This window comes from Panthera uncia (assembly GCF_023721935.1).
Source record: "Panthera uncia isolate 11264 chromosome B3 unlocalized genomic scaffold, Puncia_PCG_1.0 HiC_scaffold_1, whole genome shotgun sequence".
Taxonomy (NCBI): Eukaryota; Metazoa; Chordata; class Mammalia; order Carnivora; family Felidae; genus Panthera; species Panthera uncia.
In genome coordinates, this window is record NW_026057582.1 from 85,335,576 (window position 1) to 85,360,206 (window position 24,631).

Below are 24,631 nucleotides of genomic sequence, written 5' to 3' on the forward strand. Positions count from 1 at the left end.
TAATGATAGCCAGGTAATGATAACTTTATTTTTTGAAGTTTATTTATTTAATTGGAGGGAGGAGGGGCAGAGAGAGATGTAGAGAGAGAATCCCAAGTAGGTGCCACGCTGTCAGCCCGACATGGGGCTTGAAGTCACAAACTATGAGATCATGACCTGAACTGAAATCAAGAGTCAGACGCTTTATCAACTGAGCCAGCCAGGCGCCCCTAATGATAACTTAAAAAATCACAGGGGCGCCTGGGTGGCTCAGTCGGTTAAGCGTCCGACTTCGGCTCAGGTCATGATCTCGCGGTCCGTGAGTTTGAGCCCCGCGTCAGGCTCTGTGCTGACAGCTCAGAGCCTGGAGCCTGTTTCAGATTCTGTGTCTCCTTCTCTCTGACCCTCCCCCGTTCATGCTCTGTCTCTCTCTGTCTCAAAAATAAATAAACGTTAAGAAAAATTTTAAAAAAATCAGTTAAAAAAAAAATCACAATGAATAGTGGGAGGAAGGCCAGAAAGATATGTGGCAAACTGTTAGCAGAGATTTCTTCTGGGATGAGGAACTATAGGTGATTTTTCTTTTGTTTCTTTTCACCTTTCTGGTCTTTCCAAATTATCTAGAATGAGCACAAATGATTTTGAGTGGGACTGGCCCAGCCATCCCTGTGCTCTCAGGGGACAGCAGAGAAGTCCTGCTAGGTATCTCTGGCTGGTCCCCTGGTGGCACAGTCACTGTCTTCCCAGGCAGCCCTCCCCAGACTTCCCTCCAGCCTCCATCTGCAGGCTAAGACCATTTAAATGGAGAGACCTGGGGTCCTTAATTCCAGAGAGGCTGATTTAAGGGAATCATATTGGCCTTATTTTGTGACTGGGGACTTAAGGCAGGAGAGAGATAAGACAGGAAGAGCAGAGAGGGCCCAGCCAATGCAGCTGGCAGCCAGGCCAGGGGACCAGCCAGCAGCAATAAGTAGGTTCTTAGCACAGAAGAGAGAACACTGTTGATAAATTAAGAGGTCTTTATTGTCTCTTCCCAAGATGCACAGAGGTTCTAATAGTGCTTCATTCACCCCAAGCAGGCCAGGAACCGGACAGAGAAGGGGCAAAGATAACATTACACCTTCAGGAGCAGAAAAGGCCAAGGTGGGGCTGCCAGAGGGCTGGAAAGGTATCAGGAGTGGGGGGTAGGGAAGGGGCTAGGGGATGAAGAGGGGAGCAGTAGGAAGGGTGCTGGGCTCAGGGAGAGACGGGAGGGGGTGGTTGGGAGAGTACGGGGCAGGGCGGGGCGGGGCTGAAGAAACCCTGGCTGCAGCAACAAAGATGTCCTTATAGCCCTTGATCTCCTTGATCTCGTTGCTGCTGATGAGGACTTGCAGCTGGCGTGGTCCAGTTTTGATGGGGTAGAGGTCCAGTTGAATGTGGATGGTGTGTCCAGCCACCAGAGTCCCAATGCTGAAAGTCAAAAAGAGCCTGTTAGAGCCTTAAGTAACTGCTGGGATGGGTGATATAGTTACCCCTCTTGGAGTAAGCACCTCCCACCCCCCAACACCACCAAGGTCAACCTTCCCCAAGGAGGGTGGGAAAGTGGGGGCGAGTAGGCACCATTCAGGAGACAAAGGACCGACCTATGACCCCACAAGTTACCCCTTGTCAGAGACCAGCATGAGACAGACGGTACTTACTTTTTGGATATCTGCCCATCAATGAGGCCACTTCCCTCCAGCACCATCATGCAGTTACTCAGAGCAGTCATTAGGGTATTGGTGAGGGTGATGTGGACTCTCAGTGCCGTGCCCACCTCGGCCCTTTTAGACACCTGTGAGGAGAGAAGACAGGGATATTGTGGGCAACTGGCCTCATTTCCACACTCCAGTTCAATACCCTCATTCCACTGTCCTTCTCTTCACCACCAGGGACTGCTTCCTTACTGCTAAACCACTGCAATTGGGAGAGAAGAATGTAAGCCGAAGAGTATTCAAGGTTAACAAATATCCTGACCTGTCTTAGAAAGTCACAATGCTTCAGGAAGCCACTGCCAATTGGGAATTGGCACCAAGTTGAAATCTATTTCCCTCCCCACCATCTAGTTCAGGATGGCAATTAGATTTCAACTAAAGTGCCAGCTCCAATCTGTTCATCATGGCTAATAGAAATGGCGTGTTGAAAAGGATCCTGAGGACAGATCCAGAGTCAGAGAGTTACGACTGACTAGTAGCGTCTGACACAGGCATGGGATAAGAAGTGGTGCTATATGCACCATCCATATGCTATCAGTGATATCTTTCTTTTTTTTCCATTTACTTATTTATTTTGAGAGAGAGAGGGACCACAAGCAGGGGAGGGGCAGAGAGAGAGAGGGAGAAAGAGAATCTCAAGCAGGCTCAGCACCATCAGTGCAGACCCTGATACAGGGCTCAAACTAATGAACCGCTAGATCACAACCTGAGCCCAAACCAAGAGTCAGATGCTTAACTGACGGAACCACCCAGGTACCCCTAGCACTATCCTTCTGAGGCCAATGTCACGTGATATGGCAGAGCCAGGACCTGAGCCAGGTGTCCCAGACCCCAGCCAGGATCTTTCCCCCACGTTGTTCTGACAGTAGAAACACTCTTGAGTTTCCCCAGGTGTGTTCTGTGCATCCCACATGAGGTCTGTGTCATAGGGCAGCATGGCCTTGGCCTGTGAGTGGGAGGCAGGGTCTCTATCCTACTCACTTCTCGAGCCCAGTGCCTAGTGCAGTGCCAACCAGGTGGTGGATATTTGATGAACGTATGTTGAACTAAAATGGGTCCTGACCACCCAGATCATACTCGAGGCATGTTCTGCCTCAAACAGAGAATTAAGAAAAAGTAAGAACCCATCCTGACTTCTCTAAAATTCAAATGAAAGAAACAAATCCCTTGTCCTATCCTTCATACTCACACAAATCATCCCCAGTTCCCTTAACTGTGGGGACCAATTGATAGTCTACTCTGGTTCTGATGTGTTTGCATTGGATCTTGTTTGTAACCAGGGCTCTGGGTAATGGGGGCAGGGTCCTCGCCTCAGCACCAGGCTGTGATTCTGCCCACTGTTTGCCGCACCGTGGCCTGACAACACGCCCAGGTGAAAACTGTCAGGTGGTCACATGGTTTATGATGTGGAGCTACTCATTCTGGTTGGGGTGGAGTGTGCCACTAACAAATCCAGCAGGTGCAAAGCCAGGTTGGGATCAGGCAGTGGGCAAGTTCTTTAGAACAGGAGGGGAGATGGAGAAAGGAGGCTTTGAGGGAAGGAAAACCCTGGTAACGGGAGATGGGGAATATTTCTGCCCTCCATTTATCCTTCTTCCACCTGTAATAACCTTGCCAGCCACACAATCTTAGAACTCAAATCTGAGGCTCCTTTCATGTGTCCTCCCTCTTCCCTGTCAACCCTGTGTTATCTGCAGTCACCTTTGGAATTTCACTTGTGGTTTTTCTCAAATCCGGCTCCTCTACTCAATCTCCCAGCCATGCCTCTCCTGCCTCTCTGCCTCTGCAAAGCTATCTCCCTACTTAAAATGCTTTCATCTCCATCTCATTTCTCTGGACAGTGTCTGCCTATGCATCCTCCACGAAATGTCACTTCCTCTGGGAAGACTTCCACTCTGCCCTGCACTTTGCACAGAGGACAAGACAACACCATACTGTGCTTTAATCATCTATTTGGTGTCTGAAGCAGGGACTGTATCTCATTCACTGCTGTAGCCCCAGCCCCTGGGTCGGGTGAGTCAAAGGGCTTCCGGGCTCCAATTTCTGTCCAAGACACCTTACCTCAATAGATAAATTGGGAGGTTCCAGAGAGATATCTTTTAGGACCAGCATGGACCTCCCCACATCCTCCACCTTGGCAATGCCAGACACACGGATCAGCTTCTCATCTGTCAGCTTGTTTCTATAATTGTCGTAGGGTAGCAAGAGCGGCCACTGTATCTCTAAGCACAGACAAAAGACATCTTGAGTCTGGAAACAAAGACACACACACACACACACACACACACACACACGGAAATTTGTATGTGTGAGAGACTATGTGTGTGAGTCTGTATGTGTGTGAAAGTATGTGTGCATAACAAAGAGAAAGATACAGTGTACTTAACCTATACCTATTGCCCCCAGAAGTCATTGCTATGTCTCACCTAGTGGGATAGTGTCAGAGGTACAGCACATGGCATATGTGACCCCCTGCCAACAACAGCTTCACTACCTGGCACGTGTGTGTTGGGGTGCAGGGATCTCTGTGTAATCTGGCTGAACCATCCCAGCTTTGTTCATGACCCCACAGCTCCCATCCCTATAGGTGATTTTCCAGGCCTTTTTCATACTCACCCTCCCCAAAGTCCAGGTTCAAGTGCACTGTTTGCCTCCAGAGGGGCTCCCGGGTGCCACCCTGGTGCAGCAGGGCCTGTGCGCAGAAGTGCACCACCAGTCTGATGGGACCCCGGGGGTGGACTCTGTCTGGCACCCTCAGGGCATGCAGCTTCAGCAACAGGTCCTGGCCCCACTCAGGCGTCCTGGCCAGGTGAAGCTGCAGCTGGGCTGGCTGATCCTGAGACCCCCTGGACCCCAGCAGATCCAGGAAGGGTGAGGAGGCCCTTCCTGGGCCCAGCAATTTCTGGGAAGCCTTCATGAACACAGATCGCTCCTCAGGGGATCCTGGCAGAAAGGAGAGCCAGGAAAGACCTCAGTGAGGAGGGGTTGAGAGGACCAGTGGCCTTCTTTGGGAAACAAGCCACCCAGAAACTTCCAGCTCCCTTCCCAAAGGGAAGCTACATAAGGAGACAATACAGCTACATAAGGAGACAATAGGTACACATAAGGAGCCACATAAGGAGACAATACAGCATCGTGGCTGAGAACAGGGGATTGGTATATTGCTTGGTGCTGCATTCAAATCTTGCTCAGCTAGGTGTCCCTTAATCCCTTGGTGCTCAATTCTTTCATTTATAACCCAGATATATCTCCTTGCCTCATAGAGTTGCCAAAAATTTGAGTTAAATGAGTTGCTGAATATAAGTACCCAATACTGTTCTTTGTCATCAGTATTGTCACCATCATCACTGCCATCATCATCATCAAAGCCAAAGGTTTCCCCCCTCCCCCACCGCATCAACATCCTCACTTCTAAAATACATGCTCAAGAGACTCTTAAAAACTGAGAACAAACTGAGGGTTGATGGGGGGGTGGGAGGGAGGGGAGGGTGGGTGATGGGTATTGAGGAGGGCACCTTTTGGGATGAGCACTGGGTGTTGTATGGAAACTAATTTGACAATAAATTTCATATATTGAAGAAAAAAATAAAATAAAAGGTAAAAAAAATAAAATAAATAAAATACATGCTCAAATCTTTTAAGTGGGTCTTCATCTCTTGCTCCTGGGGTCTACTCAACATTCAGGTTGAACTCCAACTCATCCCAAATTGTGGACTTTTCTAGTAAAGTTACTATGCGCCAGAGGCATTGCTCCAAGTGCTTTCTCTGTATACTCAGCTGCCCTCACAATAGCCCTCTGAGGTATCATTAACCCATTTTACAGATGAGGAGGTGGAGGCACAGGGATGTTAAGAACACATCCAGGCTTATACCACTGGAACATAGCAGTACCAACATAGCAGCATTGTTGGTACTCAGGCAGCCTGATGCCACCCTGGCCTTCTCCACAGGGACATCTACTCCCTTCCACAGGCCAGGTGTCCTTCCTTTCCCTCCTTAAGTGTCCACCTCCCTCCTTGCTGCCACCCCCACTGCCATGATGTAAGGAGACCATGATATGACCCTAGGACAGAGTTGCCATAATAATAAAGAACATTCCATTTGAATTTCAGGTATATAATAATTTTTGTTTAAGTATATTACATGCTATATTTGGGACACACTTATACTAATGAAATATTTGCTTATCTGAACTGATCTGGAATTCAGATTTAACTGGGCACTCTCTGTTTTTATTCGCTCAGTCCAGCAGCCCTAGGCCCACATGGCCAGGGTCCAGGAAAGCCCCTGGGAGTTTGCGATGAGGAGGAGGTGATCAGGTGGTGTTGGTTTTAACAGGCATGAGCCGTTCTCACTGGGAAGAACACAACAGACGTCATGTCCACCCACCCTGAAACCCCAGGGCCCCAAGCACCTTCTGGATACTTGTAGGAGCTGGTAATGTTCTGTCGCTTAGCTGACCCTACCATCTTGGTGCTGATTTCCTTCCCAATGGAATGGGTGTTATGGTCCAGGATTTCCTGGGCCTGACCATCTCTGAAGAGCCAAATGACTTCATCAGCATTCACCTCGGCGTACACAAATGGGGTGTCATAGGGCAGGTGAACCTCCCCTTCCCTGATGGCCTTCACAGAAGCAGGGCCGCAGCAGAATATCCCTGTGGAAGGAACAGAAGTTGAGGACAGCTGACAGCTGCTAGCATGTGGACTGGGCCGGCTGGTGGTGGCGAGGGCAGGTAAGGGGATGGGATGGAGAAAACCCTCACACACCGAGCGCTCTCAGGTTCCCACAAATTCATCCGATCCTCACAGCCACCTGTGGCATTTATCAGCTTCCCCACTTTGCAGGTGAGAAAACAAGGTCCTGCAAGTCATCTGGGTCACCCAGCTGAAGGCAATGAAGTAAGAAAAAATACTACCCCTTTCTGGCCTCCTGCTCATGTGATCAGTCCCCCTGCTCAGCACCCCCACGGAGCCCAGATCCTTCCACAGTGGCCCTCACTCACCGCTGCTGGTTTGCTGGGGAGTGGGGTCCAGAACTTGCCACCCATTGTATCCTGGTGGGAGATCTTTCCGGATCATCCAGCACTCATTCCAGACATGGAAATTCCTGCAGAGAAGAGTAAGGAAATGAAGATTCACATTTTCCTGGATTTGTCAGGTATCAGACACTATATTGAGTGCTTTATATTGTTGTTTTTAAAATTTAAAATGTAATTGACATACTATATTGTATTATTTTCAGGTGTACAACAGTGATTTAACATTTGTATAAATTATGAAGTGATCACCCATGAAAAATCTAGGTACTATATGGCACTGTACAAAGTTGTTATGTACTAATTATATCCCCCCCTTTTTTTTACTCTTTATTTGGAAGTAATTTCAAGCTTACAGTAAAGTTGCAAGAATATTACAAAAAATACCCAGGGGTGCCTGGGTGGCTCAATCAGTTAAGCGTCAGACTTCAGTGCAGGTCATGATCTCACAGTTCATAAGTTCAAGCCCCGCACTGAGCTCTGTGCTGACAGCTCAGAGCCTGGAGTCTGCTTTGGATTTCGGGTCTCCCTCTCTCTCTGCCCCCCCTCCCCCGCTCATGTCTCTGTCTCTCTTTCAAAAATAAATAAACATTTTTAAAAATTACAAAAAATACCCATATACCCAAGTTATCTATCGTTAACATTTCGCTTCATTTGCTTTATCATTGGCTTTCTTTCAGTATGGATTTGAAGATTATCAATACATTTTTTCTTTTGTTTTTTACTTCAGTGTGTATTTTCTAAGAATGGAGATCTTCCCTTACAGTTATCAACCCCACGCATTTCTTATTGATATAATATTTTATCTAATTTACTGTCTATATTTCAATTTTATCAATCGACCAAATATGTCCTATTTATTTTTTTTAATTTACATCCAAGTTAGTATATAGTGCAACAATGATTTCAAGAATAATGCACCTCACCCATTTAGCCCATTCCACCTCCCACAACCCTTCCAGCAACCCTTTGTTTGTTCTACATATTTAATAGTCTCTTATGTTTTGTCCCCCTCCCTGTTTTTATATTATTTTTGCTTCCCTTCTCCTATATTCATCTGTTTTGTATCTTAAAGTCCTCATATGAGTGAAGTCATATGATATTTGTCTTTCTCTAATTCCGCTTAGCATAATACTTCTAGTTCCATCCACGTAGTTGCAAATGGCAAGATTTCATTCTTTTTCATTGCCGAGTAATACTCCATTATGTATATATCTACCACATCTTCTTTTTTTTTATTTTTTAGCTTTTAATTTACATCCAAATTAGTTAGCATATAGTGCAACAATGATTTCAGGAGCAGATTTCTAATTCCCATTACCCATTTAGCCCATCTCCCCTCCCACAACCCCTCCAGTAACCCTGTTTGTTCTCCATATTTAAGAGTCTCTTGTGTTTTGTCCCCCTCCCTGTTTTTATATTATTTTTGCTTCCCTTTCCTTATGTTCATGTGTTTTGTATCTTAAAGTCCTCATATGAGTGAAGTCATATGATATTTGTCTTTCTCTGACTAATTTCACTTAGCATAATACCCTCCAGTTCCATCCGCATAGTTGCAAATGGCAAGATTTCATTCTTTTTGATTGCTGAGTAATACTCCATTGTATATATATACCACATCTGCTTTATCCATTCATCCATTGATGGACATTTGGGCTCTTTCCATACTTTAGCTATTGTTGATAGTGCTGCTATAAACATTGGGGTGCATGTGCCCCTTCAAAACAGCATACCTGTATCCTTTGGATAAATACCTATTAGTGCAATTGCTAGGTCATAGAGTAGTTCTATTTTTAATTTTTTGAGGAATCTCCATACTGTTTTCCAGAATGGCTGCACCAGTTTGCATTCCCACCAGGAGTGCAAAAGAGATCCTCTCTCTCTGCATCCTTGCCAACATCTGTTGTTGCCTGAGTTGTTAACGTTAGCCATTCTGACAGGTGTGAGGCGGTATCTCATTGTGCTTTTGATTTGTATTTCCCTGATGATGAGTGATGTTGAGCATTTTTTCATGTGTTGGTTGGCCATCTGGATGTCGAACTTCTTTGGAGAAGTGTCTATTCATGTCTTTTGCCCATTTCTTCACTGGATTATTTGTTTTTTGGGTGTTGAGTTTGATAAGTTCTCTATAGATTCTGGATACTAACCCTTTATCTGATATGTCATTTGCAAATATCTTCTCCCATTCCGTCGGTTGCCTTTTAGTTTTGCTGATTGTTTCCTTTGCTGTGCAGAAGCTTTTTATTTTGATGAGGTCCCAACAGTTCATTTTTGCTTTTGTTTCCCTTGCCTCTGGAGACATGTTGAGTAAAAATTTGCTGCAACCAAGGTCAAAGAGTTTCTTGCCTGCTTTCTCCTTGAGGATTTTGATGGCTTCCTGTCTTATATTTAGGTCTTTCATCCATTTTGAGTTTATTTTTGTGTATGGTGTAAGAAAGTGGTCCAGGTTCATTTTTCTGCATGTCACTGTCCAGTTTTCCCAGCACCACTTGCTGAAGAGACTGTTTTTATTCCATTGGATATTCTTTCCTGCTTTGTCAAAGATTGGTTGGCCATACATTTGTGGGTCCATATGTGGGTTCCCTATTGTGTTTCATTGATCTGAGTGTCTGTTTTTGTGTCAGTACCATACTGTCTTGATGATTATGGCTTTGTAATGCAGCTTGAAGTCCGGGATTGTGATGCCTCTAGCTTTGGTTTTCTTTTTCAAGATTGCTTTGGCTATTTGGGGTCTTTTCTGGTTCCATACAAATTTTAGGATTGTTTGTTTTAGCTCTGTAAAGAATGCTGGTATTTTGATAGGGATTGCATTGAGTATGTAGATTGCTTTGGGTAGTATTGACATTTTAAAAATATTTGTTCTTCCTATCCAGGAGCATGGAATCTTTTTCCATTTTTTTTTTTTTTGTGTGTGTGTCTTCAATTTCTTTCATAAGCTTTCTATAGTTTTCAGTGTATAGATTTTTCACCTCTTTGGTTAGGTTTATTCCTAAGTATTTTATGGGTTTGGGTGCAATTTTAAATGGGATCAATTCCTTGATTTCTCCTTCTGTTGCTTCATTGTTGGTGTATGGGAATGCAACCAATTTCTGTGCATTGATTTTATATCCTGTGACTTTGCTGAATTCATGGATCAGTTCTAGCAGGTTTTTGGTGGAATTTTTTTGATTTTCCATATAGAGTATCATGTCATCTGCAAAGAGTGAAAGTTTGACCTCTTCCTGACTGATTTGGATGCCTTTTATTCCTTTGTGTTGTCTGATTGCTGAGGCTAGGACTTCCAATATTATGTTGAATAATAGTGGTGAGAGTGGACATCCCTGTCTTGTTCCTGACCTTAGGGGGAAAGCTCTCAGTTTTTCCCCATTGAGGATGGTATTAGCATTGGGTCTTTCATATACGGATTTTATGATCTTGAGGTATGATCCTTCTATCCCTACTTTCTTGAGGGTTTTTATCAAGAAAGGATGCTGTATTTTGTCAAATGCTTTCTCTGCATCTACTGAGAGGATCATGTGGTTCTTGTCCTTTCTTTTATTGATGTGATGAATCACATTGATTGTTTTGTGGATATTGAACCAACCCTGCATCCCAGGTATAAATCCCACTTGGTCGTGGTGAATAATTTTTTTCATGTATTGCTGGATCCAGTTGGCTAGTATCTTGTTGAGGATTTTTGTGTCCATGTTCATTAGGGAAATTGGTCTATAGTTCTCCTTTTTAGTTAGGTCTTTGTCTGGTTTTGGAAACAAGGTAATGCTGGCTTCATAGAAAGAGTTTGGAAGTTTTCCTTCCATTTCTATTTTTTGGAACAGCTTCAAGAGAATAGGCATTAACTCTTTAAATGTTTGGTAGAATTCGAATAGTGTCCTTTATTACATTCTTTACCACCCAGTCTAGGATCACACATTGCATTTAGCTGTCCTGTCTCCTTTGTCTACCTTGATCTGGAGCAGTTTCTCAGCCTTTGTTTTATTACATTGAAATTTTGAATTCAGTATTTATTTGCCAGAGCTATATTCATTTTGAGCTTATCTGAGGCTTTCTCATAATTAGATTCAGGTTATGCATTCACACACCGAATGCTACATAAGTGATATAGCCTTCTCAGATACACCACTGCTGATTGAATCGGGGGTTCTTCAGCCCTTTAGGAGCTCAGAGTGGGAGGGGCTCCAAGGATTGCCACTAGCTCTCACACAACCCAAAGATCTGACCTGGAAACTGGCTGGAAAAGGAAAAACATGACACCAGATTTACAGTACAGCAGAGGAGAAGGGAGCCAGGGGAAGAGATCAGAGATCCAGAAATAAAGGCACACACACACACACACACACACACACACACACACACACACAGAGGGAGTGAGGTGGATAGAGGAGGAAACAGGAGAGACTGAGGAAGTGGACAAAAGCAGCAAGTGTAGGCTTTGCCCGGAGGAGAAACAGAGAATGGCACAAACAGATGGCTCAAAGAAGGAAGAGTCATGTAAGATGCATAAAGATTTTGAAGTTAGTGGTCACAGAACACAAAATCAATTTTTTTGGTTGTGGGCTTCAGAATGTTATTCCATAGTCTTATATTTCTGAAGGGAGTTTAGTGTGATGATGTAATTAGCCAGAACAGTCTCCTAGGTTAGGGAATTGCTCTCTGGGCACCAGCAACAAGATAAAGGATGATATTGCCTCAAAACTAGAGAGAACCAGGTCAGAGCTTCCTTACCCTTCCTGACATGGAGAGAGATGTGTTTGAGATGGTGTCCCTTACCATATTTTGTCTCGCTTCTGAGTAGGCAGCATCTCTGCATTTTGGTCATAGTAGGTGTCGACGGTCAAGTTCCTGTCCATGTTGTGTGCAGAACGAAAATTGGAAACCACACGGGTTGGAACACCTAAACATCTCATTACTAAAGAGAAAGAAAACATGGAGAATCACTGAGTTCATTTCAAGCAGAATCGTTAGCTCCCCATGCATGCTTTCTAACTTTTAAGCTGGAGGAGAGAAAGAAGGCCAAGATTCTTGCAGATCCATACCTGTAAGTCCTTTATTCTCAAAGCACTGCACCCAGGCCCAGAACCCTGCTGCCTACCTGCCCCATTGATGGTCTCCATCCCACTAGGAAAAAGAAATCGTTTGAAGGTTACTTAAAACAACAATAAGCAACTCAATTTATTATGTAGCGCTTTTTCCATTCAGCAGCTTTCCAGATTAAAAACAGAGAACCTAAAACATTTGCTAATTTGAAAGAAAATTAAAAACTTCAGGCCTTGTGGCCTGTTTTAGAAGAGAAGCTGTGTGGCTTAACTTCTCTGGGCCTTAGTCTCCTTGTGTGTAACAAAATAAGGAATTGAAACAGATGATTTTCAATTCTGAAATTCTGAATCTGTAATTCTACTGAAATACAAGGATTTGGAGGAGGTAAGAAAGAAATCAGAGAAAGGATAGAAGGGCAAGATAGACATAGAAGTAATTGGAAGACATCAGAGACAGAGGGAACTTGCTTGTACAATGAGGCAATAGCCATCTTTGATAAGGCAACAGCATCCTCTTGTGGCATCTCAGGATAGTACTACAAAGGCTTTTTAATGCTGAGTAAAGATCTTTTTCTTTTTTTTTTTTTTAAATGTTTTATTTATCTTTGAGAGAGCTCAAGCTGGGGAGGGGCAGAGAGAGAGGGAGACAGGATCTGAAGCGGGCTCTGTGCTGATAGCAGCAAACCCAGTGCAAGGCTTGAACTCATGAACCTTGAGATCATGCCCTGAGAGCCCAAGTTGGACGCTCAACCTACTGAGCCACCCAGGTGCCCCCAAAACTGAGTTAAGATCTTAAGATTTCACTTAAGTAGTTAAGATCTACTCACACAAAGCAGATATTACATCACCTACACCATCATCACACCCAAGCGTAAGCGCGTGTGCGCACACACACACACACACACACACACACACACACCTTCCCAAGGCCAAGTAAAATCAAGCCAAGAGCCAGATGTGACCTTTGGAACATAGGTCTCCACCTCAGCCAGCGAGGCGAGGAGTTCAGACAAGTTTATCCTATCCCTCTCCAGCTCAGGACCAGCAGTGGGTGCCTCCTGAGGCTGCTGGGAGGATTATAGTGCTTTGAAAAGTAAGAGGACTATTGAGATTGACCAATCTTTTTGTTACAATTGATTCAAGAGTCCCAAAGGGAGCCAGCCATGTGCTCACAGTCACTTCTCTACTCCCAGCACATCTCCTGAGCTTTTCATAACCTCTCTGCAGGGGTGACAGCTAGAGCAGGACTGCAAGTGGCCAGAGGCTGTGTGGTGGGAGCAGCTGTCCCCTTCCTCAATGGCCCCAGAACTTTAGGGCCTGGGAGTGGGGAGAGGCTTCAAGATGGAGTAAGGATGCAGACCTAGACCTTCTCCCTCTCATCCCAGGGCCTAAGGGCCCAAGCTCTCCTCTACAACACCTGCCTAACCAGGGACTTCCTAGCCCAAGACAAATGTGGCCGTATTAAATGCTGGTGCTGTGCTGAGCATTTTCCAGGGAAAATGAATGAGCAAAGTGAGGTCACTCTGTTTGAATACTCAGATTTAAACATCTCGTCTATCTGTAGCACCTGTACATATCTGCCAAGCTATGCTGCCCCTCTCAGAAAAATCTAGAACTTTGTCTTTGGCCCCTGTCTCTGTCTTCTCTGTTCTTTGCTCCCTCATCCTCCAATTCAGAGTCAGCCCATTCACTCAGCAAACACTGAGCATCACAACACAACAGGTAGCATGTGTAAGGTACTCCTGCCTTGCATGGGGCAAGACAGGCAGACACCTCAGTATTCTGTCTTTCCCTCATCCTCACAGATAATCCGATCAACACCTTTGCACTAAATCATAAATAAATGGTAATGCAAAAAACACTGATGCTCCATGTGGGTAGTTAGCAAAGTAGCAAATCTCCTATTGTAACTCCTCAAGAAACTCTCCAAGAAGTATTTGGGAGCCGCCAGCTCTGCCTACAGGTGGGATCAGACTTTCCCAGACCATTTGCTTGTACTTCAAGCTTCCCCCAGCTGTCCCTGACTCCAGGCTCACCAGGAGCTGAGAAACCTGAGCAGTGGCAGAGAGAAGCTGCCTTTGCTTCCACTTTGGGGCCACACTCTTCTTTATCCAAGTGACTATTTTAATAGTCTAACTGCCATCAAGGAGACTGCAGAGTGATTGTGACGGGTCAACCTCCCTCCTAGGAAAATATGCAGGAGTCCCCAAGAGTATGGAGTGTGCTGGGTGAGAGTCCCTGTGTGCACCATCTCTTAGCTGTGGGGCTATGGTCAGGCCACAGTTAACTTATGTGAAAATGGAGATAACCAGAGCCCGACTTCAAAGGGTCATCACAAAAATTAAATGAATGCTTCTGCATCCCCATCTCTCCCTCACTCACCTGTGCACATCACAGCTGCAAAGACCCAGCACTGTCCATACTTCACAGGCTGCCTGCCCCTGGCTAACCACTGCCGCAGGATGGCTACGCTGCCATTCCACTCCAGCGGGCTGACCCCCCTGGAGTAGTCCTCTCCCCAGTTTCCCTGCAGCACACCGTTGTCATCGTTGCTGTTGATCTGCAAAGGACAGACAGGCGGGTCCCCACAGTGCCCTAGGGAAGCTCAGATTGTCCTCAGACAGGGCCGGGAGAGCTTCTGTTCTTACCATGGCACTCACCACCCTGCAGACGTACACAGGGTCATTCCGCTGGGAGTAGTCTTTGGATGGGTTCTCTAAGAAGTACAGGCTCTTGTTCAAGATCTCAAAGCAGATATCTATGATGTCCTCTTCAAACTTCCAAGTGATTTCAAGGGAGAGAAAAGAGAAGAGTGTCCTAAAACTTCAAGTCAATAACACAGGCTTTGAGGGATGGTGTGTATGTGCTGGAGATGAGGATGGGGTTAAATATAAGACAAGGTCCTGCCTTCAAAGAGCTTATAAGTCAAATTGGGAGTGTATGAGATTCAGAATTCTGGAAAATGAACCTGAGTGGCTCTAATGGAAAATGCAGACAGAATTTGGAGGTGAGGGATCCCTGTTGACAAGAGATCAGAGAAGGCCATTAGCACCAGTAGGCTTGGAAGGGCCAGGTAGACAGGAAGAGAGCAGGGTGGGGATGTTCACCTGAGGTCTTTGAGTATGGTGCTGCCCAGGACAGGGGCTTAGAGGTTCTCTTTTCTGGAGGACATGAGGGAGTAGGAAAGACCAGATGGATAAAAACAGGGCAGCTGTGAAAGGTGAGGGAGAAGAGTATGGGAGCCTTGAAATCAAGTAGAGGAGTTCAGCTGTAGCTGGGAACCCAGGAGAAGCTAGTGTAGGTTCATGACATAAGTTTATAACATATACTTGATACATATGCCTATGTAAAGTATGGAGAATGCTGGGTCTTTGCAGCTGTGATGTGCACAGGTGAGTGAGGGAGAGGTGGGGATGCAGACATATGTCTCCGTTTCAAAAAATCACACAAATTGTCACAGTTGGAGCACACAGTCTCCCCACTCCCTCCCCACCACCCTCCTGGTGAGTGTGGATGGGGCTGAGATGTCAGTGGGAGGGAGGCAGAAAGTATACCAGTCATATTTACTGGTTGAAAGTGGAAAAGTTGCCCAGAGCCAAAGGTCCTGCCGTTTGTACACTGACAGGATATTTGATGTTATTAAAGAATTGTTGTCTATTTTTTCAGTTATGATAATATTCACTTTTTCAGGAAGAGTTTTTATCTTTTAGAGCTATAATCAAAGTAGTACTCTATTAAGTGATATGGTATCTATAAATTCCTTTCAAAACTTCCAGTGATAAGTTTGGAGGGATGGGGACAGTACAGACCAGGGAATGGCAAACTTTTTCTGTAAAGGACCAGATAGTAAGTATTTTAGCTTTTGCAGGCTGTGGGGTCTCTGTCTCAGCTACACAACTCTACCACTGTAGCATTAACACAGCCACAGGTGATACTTAAGTGAATGAGCATGGCTGTGTTCCCGTAAAATGTCATTTATGGACACCACAGCTTGAACTTCATATAATTTGCATATCACAAAAAAATTTTGAGTTCTTTTTCAACAACTTAAAAACACAAAAACCATTTTAACTCATGAACCACACAAGAACAGTCAGTGGACTCTAGTTTGCAAACCCCTGGTATAGATGGAATAAGATTCACCATAAATTGCTCATTACTGGAGCTGAGAGACAGGTTCATTTTAGTATCCTGTCTACTTGGATAATGTTTTAAGTTTTTTATATAAAATATTAAAAACTTGAAAGATATCTCCCCTTCCTTCCTTTCCCCTCTTACTGGTTGGAAAATTGGCCCCGCACCACACACTGTGACATTTGTTAGTGGCCTTTTGTGAGCTAATAGAGTTGATTAAGAACCAGCATAAGGAGACCTGCCCCAGGCCCCATTTCTGGTGACAGTATTACCTGCCCATAGTTCCAGGGCCAGGAGGTGATGAATCTTTCATGACCCTTGTAAACAAAGCCATAGTCCATCATGATATACTCCTGCAATAGTATTTCACTTGGCAGGTAGACATCATCCTCTGAGTGGTTAAGAGTAGGAGAGGGGGCAAAAGACAAACAGAGAAATAAAAAAATAATAATAATAAATAAAATAAAATAAAATAAAATAAAACAAAACAAAATAAAATAAAATAAAATAAAATAAAATAAAATACAGTAATGACAGTGTCTTGCTGGATAATAGGGGAAGGAATGGGTTGGCGGCAATAGAAATGGAAACTGGACCCCTTAAAAGTCTATAATGCTCTTCTAGAGGCCAGTGATATAATCTGTACTTTAAAACATAATGATTATCATTTCCTGATTGTAAAAGTAGAAAGCCTATTGTCGAGACTTGGAAAATATGGATGACGGAATGCAGATAATGAAAATCACTCATTCCCACACCTCACAGACACCCACCACTACAGTTTGGTATATTCCTGCCACTCTTTCTGTCCACGTACATGTAATACAGTTAAGATCACACTGTGTTCCGTTTCCTAATCTCTTTCACTGCACATCACACCACAAGCATTTTCATCATGCCATTAAAATTCTTTTTTTAAAGATGGTTTGCAGTGAGCACGTGGTATGGCATAGATAAGCAGCTTTTATCTTCTGGGCTTTCTCAGAAGAACCTCCCTGAGCCTTCCTAGTGGATCAGGTTGTCATTACAGCCTGTGAAGCAGTTGTACCTGCATTCCAAGGGTTAAAAAGCAGGATGAAAGTTCCCAATGGGTGAGTCACACTGTGACCCTGGCCCTGAGAGATCTCTATCTTCAGAGTGTAGGGACCAACGACTGCATTGGATGGTGTAAAAAGGGAGACAAAGAGTGAGTTGGTGTCAATGGTGAAGTTAGAAGCACTCCAGACATTCCCTTGTCGAGCCTGGGTAAGGGAGAAGGTGGCTCGGGTTCCCAGCAATTCCGTGGGCGCTGGTCCTGTGTGAGAGACAAATGACCCCTCAGTGAGGTTTAAAATCTATGTGACATGATTCCAGGGGGCTAGGAGGACCCTCACCTTCTTCCACCACTGGCTAATCCTTTTGGTTTAAGGCTTTTATTGCCACTGGATGTCTTTGGGCAAGCCACTGAAGATCTGTGGGCCTCAGGTATTTTTACCTGTAAAATGGGATCATCATAGTACCTGAAAGCTAAAACTCCTGTCATGGGGATTAAATTATATAGTATATATGAAGTTTCAGCACAGTGCCTATTGTGCATTTAAAAATTGGCTGTTATCAGGGTGCCTGGGTGGCCCAGTTGGATAAACATCTGACTCTTGATCTCAGCTCAGGTCATGATCTCACAGAGCCCCACATCAGGCTCTGCACAGAGCCTACTTGGGATTCTGTCTCTCCTTCTCTCTGCCCCTCGCCAGCTTGTGTTCTCTCTCTATCAAAGTAAATAAACTTAAAAAAAAAATGGCTGTTATCATCACAGTTTCAATTTGCTGAGTTGGCCAAATCTTTCTTTAATGTCACTTATCAGGTGAGCACTTAGAGGGTCCTGGGGATCCCAGGAAGAGGGAGGGGAGGGAGCACTCAAGAAGGGGAGGTGGGAGCCCTACAGGTGAATTTTGCCTTAGGGCAGGGTGAACTCACCCGTCTCAGCCACAAAGGTGAGGTAGTCTGTCCCAAAGCGGAAGGGTCGGCTGAAATGTAGTTGGAGCAGAAAGGACTGGCCCCGGCGTACAACAAGCCGCTTCAGGCCCATCTCCTGCGTGTGATGCTGCTGGTTGTTTCTTGGGCTCTGCAAGTCCACAGACCTGAACTTCAAGGCTGCCACTGGAGGGGTATCAGGAGAGGAGACAGGTCACTGCCCAGCTGTGGCTCCCCACGTTCAACATCCCCCAACACTTCTCAATCATTTCTGCGGCACCTGGCTCTGACTTCGGTAGGATTACTGTCTACACCTGAGCCCTTCTGCCACCCCTGCCTGCTAGTTTCACAACTTAGCCTTGGCAGTTTAGCAGGCCCCAACCCTGGAGTGGGAAGATTGTGATCCTGGTGACTCTGCACCTGGACCCAGAGCTATAGGGCTCAAAACTGAGGGCCCCAGGGGGCACCTGGGTGGCTCATTAGGTTAAGCGTCCGACTTCAGCTCAGGTCATACTCTCAACATTTGTGAGTTCAAGCCCTGCCTCAGGCTCTGTGCTGACTAGCTCAGAGCCTAGAGCCTGCTTCAGATTCTGTGTCTCCCTCCCTCTCTGCCCCTCCCTCCCTCTCTGCCCCTCCCTCACTGGCACTCTGTCTCTCACCCTCTCAAAAATAACTAAACATTAAAAAAAAAAAACAAAAAAACAAAATTAGGGTCCCAGGAAGAGAAATGTTTCCAGATAATTAACACTTAATCTATGAAGTGCCACCACATGCTATTAACCACTTTTGTTGACAGTCTTTCCAAAAGTTACTCTATTATCATGCTGATAGAAGAAAGAACATATTAGAATTTTGTATGAATTAAGTCAGTGAGCTGACTAGAGGCTGTGACCTCAGCTACAGGCAAGTCCCTGCTTAAGATGCTGGGTAGGTAGCTTCTTTCTCACCTCTCAGCCATGCTCTGGGTGTATGAGGGCACTGACTCTTCCCAGGAAGCTACTGTGTGTGTACCTAGCGTACAGTTTAAAGACTCTCATAGCACAACTGGCCAGAGTGTGGGCTGTCACTACCTTAGCTCTGAGACCTTGAGCGAGTCACTTAATACCCAGAGACATCAGTGTCCTCAGCTGCAAAATAGAGACAGTGGTATTCCTACCCCATAGGGTCCGTGTGAGCATTGAGTGAAGATTCACAGGTAAAGGACTTCTGGTAGTGGCAGGTACGGAGTAAGCACTCAGTAATCATTAATTGCTCTTAGTGCTAGTAATGACACAGCCTCAGATTGTATTTGCTTTGTTATTTTAAAAATTTTTTTTAATGTTTATTTATTTTTGAGAGAGACAGAGACAGAATGCGAGTGGGTTGGGACAGAGAGAGAGGGAGACGAATCTGAAACAGGCTCCAGTCTCTGAGTTGTCAGCACAGAGCCCAACGCAGGGCTCGAACTCACGAGCTGCGAGATCATGACCTGAGCTGAAGTCGGACGCTCAACCGACTGAGCCACCCAGGTGCCCCACTTTGTTATTTTTTTAAAAAAATTTTGATGTTTATTTATTTTTATTTTTGAGAGAGAGAGAATGAGAGAGAGAGAGAGACAGCATGCGAGTGGGGGAGGGGCAGAGAGAGAGGGAGATGCACAATCCAAAGCAGGCTTCTGAGCTGTCAGTATAAAGTCCGACGCGGGGCTTGAACCCACAAACTGGGAGATCGTGACCTTAGCCAAAGTTGGACACTTAACCAACTGAGCCACCCAGGCGCCCCTGAGTCATTTTTGCTGGTGATATTTACTGCGCTTACTGTAAACAAAAATCCATTTGATCTTTTTCCCTAGTAGCACATCAGTTTATCTCAGTGGTTCTCCAGTGGAGAAATTCTGTCCCCTGAAGGACATGTAGCAATGTCTGGATACATTTTTGGTTGTCACAACTTGGGGTAGAGGCCGGGGATGCTGCCAAACCGCATCCTAGAGGAAACACAAATTTTAGCACCTACCAGTTTTTGTGCCATTCACATTCTGAACTTCCACACTGATTCTTTATGTTTTTGCTAAATTAGTTCACTTTGATAGTTTTGGCCCATCTTTCCTACCTGGCTGGAATTCTTAAATCCTTGTTCTTTCACCCAAATGCTTTACGTTGCCATCTGGGCACTGCCTAAACTGTTTTCCAGGTCTTCATCCGAGACATTGCTAATAAGATGGTTCTAAGCATTAGGGCTTAAGTCAGACACCAATGGAGTATCATGTTGGAGTTTTCTTCCAGGTTAATGCTAAGTTATTAGGAAATACTCTTTAAGTATAGTTGTTCAACTAGCTGTGACTACATCTGATACTTCATCTGAGGAAATGGGATTAAGTGTTTAAAATTTTCCTTCACAGCCTAAAATCAAATCCAACTTTCATATTTGTATCTTTCCCACAACCTTGTTAAACATTTGACTGAAAACAGAATGTGCGTGATGGTCCCTTGATCCCCCTTCTTGTAACCATCTTTCATTGAGGCAGATTCAAAGATGAATCACTGGATCAAATAGTACAAAGTTTTTAAACCTCTTATTGTAACTTAGGCACTTAAATAATTATATTATTGCAACCAGAGAAGTCAGGACGAGATCTAACACGTATGCCTTTGAGTTACTTAGCAGCATTTTTTAAACATCAGGTCCAATCCATTAGTAGTTTGCAAAATCAATTCAGAGAAATGTGACCAATATTTTTTTTAAATAGAAAATATCACAATGTAGCACACATAAGGAGAGGAAGAATAATTTTATGTGTAACTGGGTCATGATGTAAACTGTGGGTCAGAGTCAAAAAGTTTGAAAGCAACTGGCCTAGATACTGATTGTATCTTATCTTTTCCTGAGGGACCTGACATTTTCATACCAGGAACTACGGAGCCTCCAAAGGAAGCTTCTCCACCCCATGTGTAACATCCAGTGACCGTTCCACCCTGAAAGATCAGATACCCAAAAGAGGCAGTGAAAAGCACACAGAACTGCTTACGTCACTTCCACAAGAGAGAACAGGACTGGGGGCAGCCTTTTCCGGGCTGCTGTCCACAGCTAGAAGCATACTTCTAAGGGCAGATCAATTCTCCCTTTACTCAGGCTGGGGTGGTTTGGGAAGGAAAGGGGAGGAGGAAGAAGGAAGATGCCTTCCTCTCCATGCCTAAGATTGCAGTGCACAGAGAAAACTTATTGTCCATTGGAGACTCACGTTTTCTTTTTTATTCCACTTAACACCATTATGCATTTGGCTCACTGAAGGCCTTTTCATGTCAGGAAGACAGTGACTTCAGAGAACAAGAGGGAGGTCCTTCAAGGGAGCAGGAAAAAAATTCAAAAACCAAAAGGATCAGGAAGAGGTTTAACAAGGCAGGAAATCAAGCAGAAGCAATTAGTAAAAACATGTCAACTCCCACAAGGCCTTCTTGCCTTGGCCATTGGCCCACCAGAGTTAATGACTTGAGCAAGAGGAGAGGAAGCCTTGGCCACATGATTCCCGGTGCTTGACTAATACAAAGACAAGGAAGGATCAAAATATACCCCCATGTATTATCATCCTGAAAATGTGTGGGGGCAGATGGGGAGGACATTAAAACAGTCATCTGCCTATTATGAGTTCTGAAGCTCCTGCCATCTGAGACCAAAACCTGAGGCAGCCCTACTCTCACAGACAACTCCATCTCTCCACTTGGGTCTTAGCTCAGAGGTACCTGCTGCACAGGGGCTTTCTTCAGCCACTGAATGTGATGCCCCACCTCCCACCCTATCGCTCACCATCAAAACACCCTTTTTATTCTCTGCTGGGCACTTAATAGTATCTGGGATTATTTCCACAGAAGTAGAGACCTTGGCCATCTTCTCACTCCTGGATCCCCCACACCCAGGATGGAGCATGGTTCCTAATTGCTGCTGATAATGGTCGCTAATGTTCACTGAATACCTACTACCTTCCAAGTACCATCCGAAGCATTTTATGTGTCTGAAATCATTTATGTTCTCACAACCACACTGTGATAGAGGTGTTAATAGTGTTGCCCACATGCAGGAAGGTACAGGGTAGAGCTGCGATTTGAACCCAGGTAGGTTGGCTCCAGAGCCTTCCCTCTTAATCTTCAAGGTTTCCTGCCTTCCCTAGGGAATGCTCTGAGATGTTTGCTGGTACAATGTGGGCAGCATGGGTAAAGTACTAGGAGACTAGCCTCACAGGACAGCAGTGGGGCTGTGGCGGAAGAGAAGGAGAAAACCCTCTGTGGGCAGCAGGGCCAGGATGGGGAGGGGGGGCTTGACTCAAGGCCAAGATGCTGCTGTTTGATCCACTACTAATGGGTATACCTACCCACAGTGGGAGGATAAAATGGTATACCTTTCTGAGGGCAACTCATCAATATTTATTATAAAAGAAAAGGGGGGCGCCTGGGTGGCTCAGTCGGTTGAGCATCCAACTTCAGCTCAGGTCATGACCTCACAGTTCGCAAGTTCGAGTCCCACATCAGGCTCTGTGCTGATGGCTCAGAGCCTGAAGCCTGCTTCTGATTCTGTGTGTGTGTCTCTCTCTGTCCCTTCCCCGCTCACACTCTGTCTCTCTCTCTCAAAAATAAACATTTAAAAGAAAAGAAAGCCTTAAAACATAAATACATTTGAGGCACAAATTCCTCTTCTGGGAATTTTTCCTAAGAAAAAAAATCATAATTTATGTACAAAAATGTAAACATAAGGATGTTCAGTGCAACCTAAATATCCTATAGTAAGTGTTGGATACATAAACTTTATTCCTCTGATGTCAACATAACAAACAAAAAGAACAAAGAATATGGGGAAATAATTCATGAGGTATTAAAAAGTTACATAAAAAGACTAAAACCCAGTATGTTACAGATTATCTGTAGGTGGTGATATTATGGGAAATTTTTCTTTCCTTTGAGTTTTTTGGTATTGTCACACTTTTGCTTTGAACATGTATTCCTTTTGTATCAAGGAAAAGTGTTACTTTGATTAGAGGCGGGTTTCTGAGCAGGAGTGGCACCATCAAAGCTGTAGTTGAGGATTAATCCAGCTATGGTATGTAGCACAGACAGAGGGAAAAAAGTCTAGAGAGGGAAGGGCAGTGAGACTCTGTCGCAATAACCCAGGTAAAAAAACTAAGAGGACCTAAACGAAAGTGTTGGCAAGAAGAAAAGAGGGACCGCCCTGTGTGTGCGAGGGACTGAAGCTCACGGTCATGTGGCAGGCTAATAAACACTTGAAATACCTTGACTTCCAGTGCTTCGCAAAGCTAGTTTGGGTGAAGACTGGGGCAGGTTAAAACAATCCACAGCCAGCAACATCCTAGGCAATCAGGCTACTGGCAAAGGACTGGAAAGCTCCAGACAGAGATGGCGAAGGGTAAATTATCCCAGGCACAGCCAGCAGTGAGAGCCAGCACCTGCCAGCAAATGTCAGGTGCACTTTGGCTCCTTCTCTTCTGCTCTTGTCCCTGCACTTAGTCTAGCTTCTATGTCAGTGTCTTTTCTTTTCCCACTTCTCGTTATTGTCAGTTTGGGACTTTGATAAATACTTCATTCTTTTTCATTTCTTCCCTTTTAAAAAATGTAAAAGGATACATCTTTGTGAGAGCCCATGAAGATTCCTAAGCGATGAGATTACTGCAGAGTGTTTCTATGTTCCTTAGAATGTGCAAGAAGAAAAATATCTTATTATTTGAAGGTTCAAGTACAAATTTCTTCGTGAAGTGTTCACTGTCCTCCACAATGTGGTCCCAACTTATCTATCCAATTTTATCTCACGGTAGCCCATAAACTCTGCTTCATTCATGTTGTGGCCTCCAAACCTCTGGATGTAGGGATCTACATCCCTACTGTCTCGATTTTTCCAGTAAAACTCAGCATCCACTTCTCCACGAAATCCTCCCCAAGCATTTTGGAACATGGAGATATCCTAGCACCGGTAGTAGCAATAGTTTTATAGCTGGGTAATATTTACTAAGTGTCTGTAAGCCCCAGGCTTTATATACATTGTGTCCTTCTATCCCTATAACTACCCAACAAGATGTTATTAACTCCATATTATAGGTGAGCTGACAGAGGATCAGTGAGATTAAGTTAACTAGGTAGGTGTCACCTATAATAAGTGGCAAAATTGTCGTTCAAACATAGACAGTTTGACTTCAGAGCCTAGCTTTTAACCTCTGGCTTGTGGTGACAGTCTGGAGGTTTTCACTTTTTTTTCCCCCCTCATAAGTGAATATCCTGCTCTATTCAAATGCATAAAGCTTCTAAGAGGAGCTGCTCTGGTGAAAGAGGTGGGGGAGGAGTCCCTCTGGCTTCTCTGTAGAGCCCTACCTGTCTAAAGAACACGATGAAAACCACATATTCATCCCAACCTCCTCATCCTAAAATGTCAGCAGGTGAGATCAGAACCGGTTTCAGGGTCCACCTGTGTCTCTCTCTTCTCTGCAATTTCTCAGACTCTGAACCCTTATTTGTCAGTTAATTATGTACCACTAAGTCCTTTCTTTGAAACATTATTTTCCTTTAATGATATCTACATGAGTAGCTGTGTTGTGTGATTGTTAACAGCTAGTACTCAGCAATTCAAATAGCTGCTGGCAGAAGAGAAGTGTTCCCAGAATGGCTACCCAGGTTAAATCATTAGGTCCTTTGCAGCAAATGTAACAAAGGATTAATATCCATAATATGTGAAAGTTGCTATAAATATTAAGAAGTCTTCAGAGAAATGCAAACTATAACAATAAT

The 24,631-nt window shown here is 44.5% G+C and overlaps 1 protein-coding gene across 1 annotated transcript; it reads right to left on the reverse strand.

Moving 5' to 3' along the window:
* Positions 1-1,175: 1,175 nt before the first annotated feature.
* TGM7 (transglutaminase 7) lies at positions 1,176-23,804 on the reverse strand. Its single transcript, XM_049614129.1, has 13 exons — positions 23,663-23,804; positions 17,877-18,059; positions 16,969-17,214; positions 16,193-16,311; positions 14,435-14,563; positions 14,169-14,346; positions 11,521-11,659; positions 6,721-6,824; positions 6,130-6,372; positions 4,332-4,658; positions 3,777-3,937; positions 1,662-1,795; positions 1,176-1,431 (listed from the first exon to the last, which is right to left on the reverse strand). The coding sequence occupies exons 1-13, from the start codon at positions 23,802-23,804 to the stop codon at positions 1,176-1,178; spliced, it is 2,361 nt and encodes a 786-aa protein (XP_049470086.1).
* Positions 23,805-24,631: the final 827 nt, after the last annotated feature.

What these genes read in the sequence shown, in the direction of transcription:
- TGM7 (XM_049614129.1), bottom strand. Translation starts at nt 23,804, where the DNA reads ATGTTCCAAAATGCTTGGGGAGGATTTCGTGGAGAAGTGGATGCTGAG. An exon ending in CTCCTACAAGTATCCAGAAG is followed by an intron (nt 4,659 to 6,129) that starts GTGCTTGGGGCC and finishes CCTTTCTGCCAG; the next exon opens with GATCCCCTGAGGAGCGATCT. An exon ending in GAACCTGGACTTTGGGGAGG is followed by an intron (nt 3,938 to 4,331) that starts GTGAGTATGAAA and finishes GTCTGTGCTTAG; the next exon opens with AGATACAGTGGCCGCTCTTG.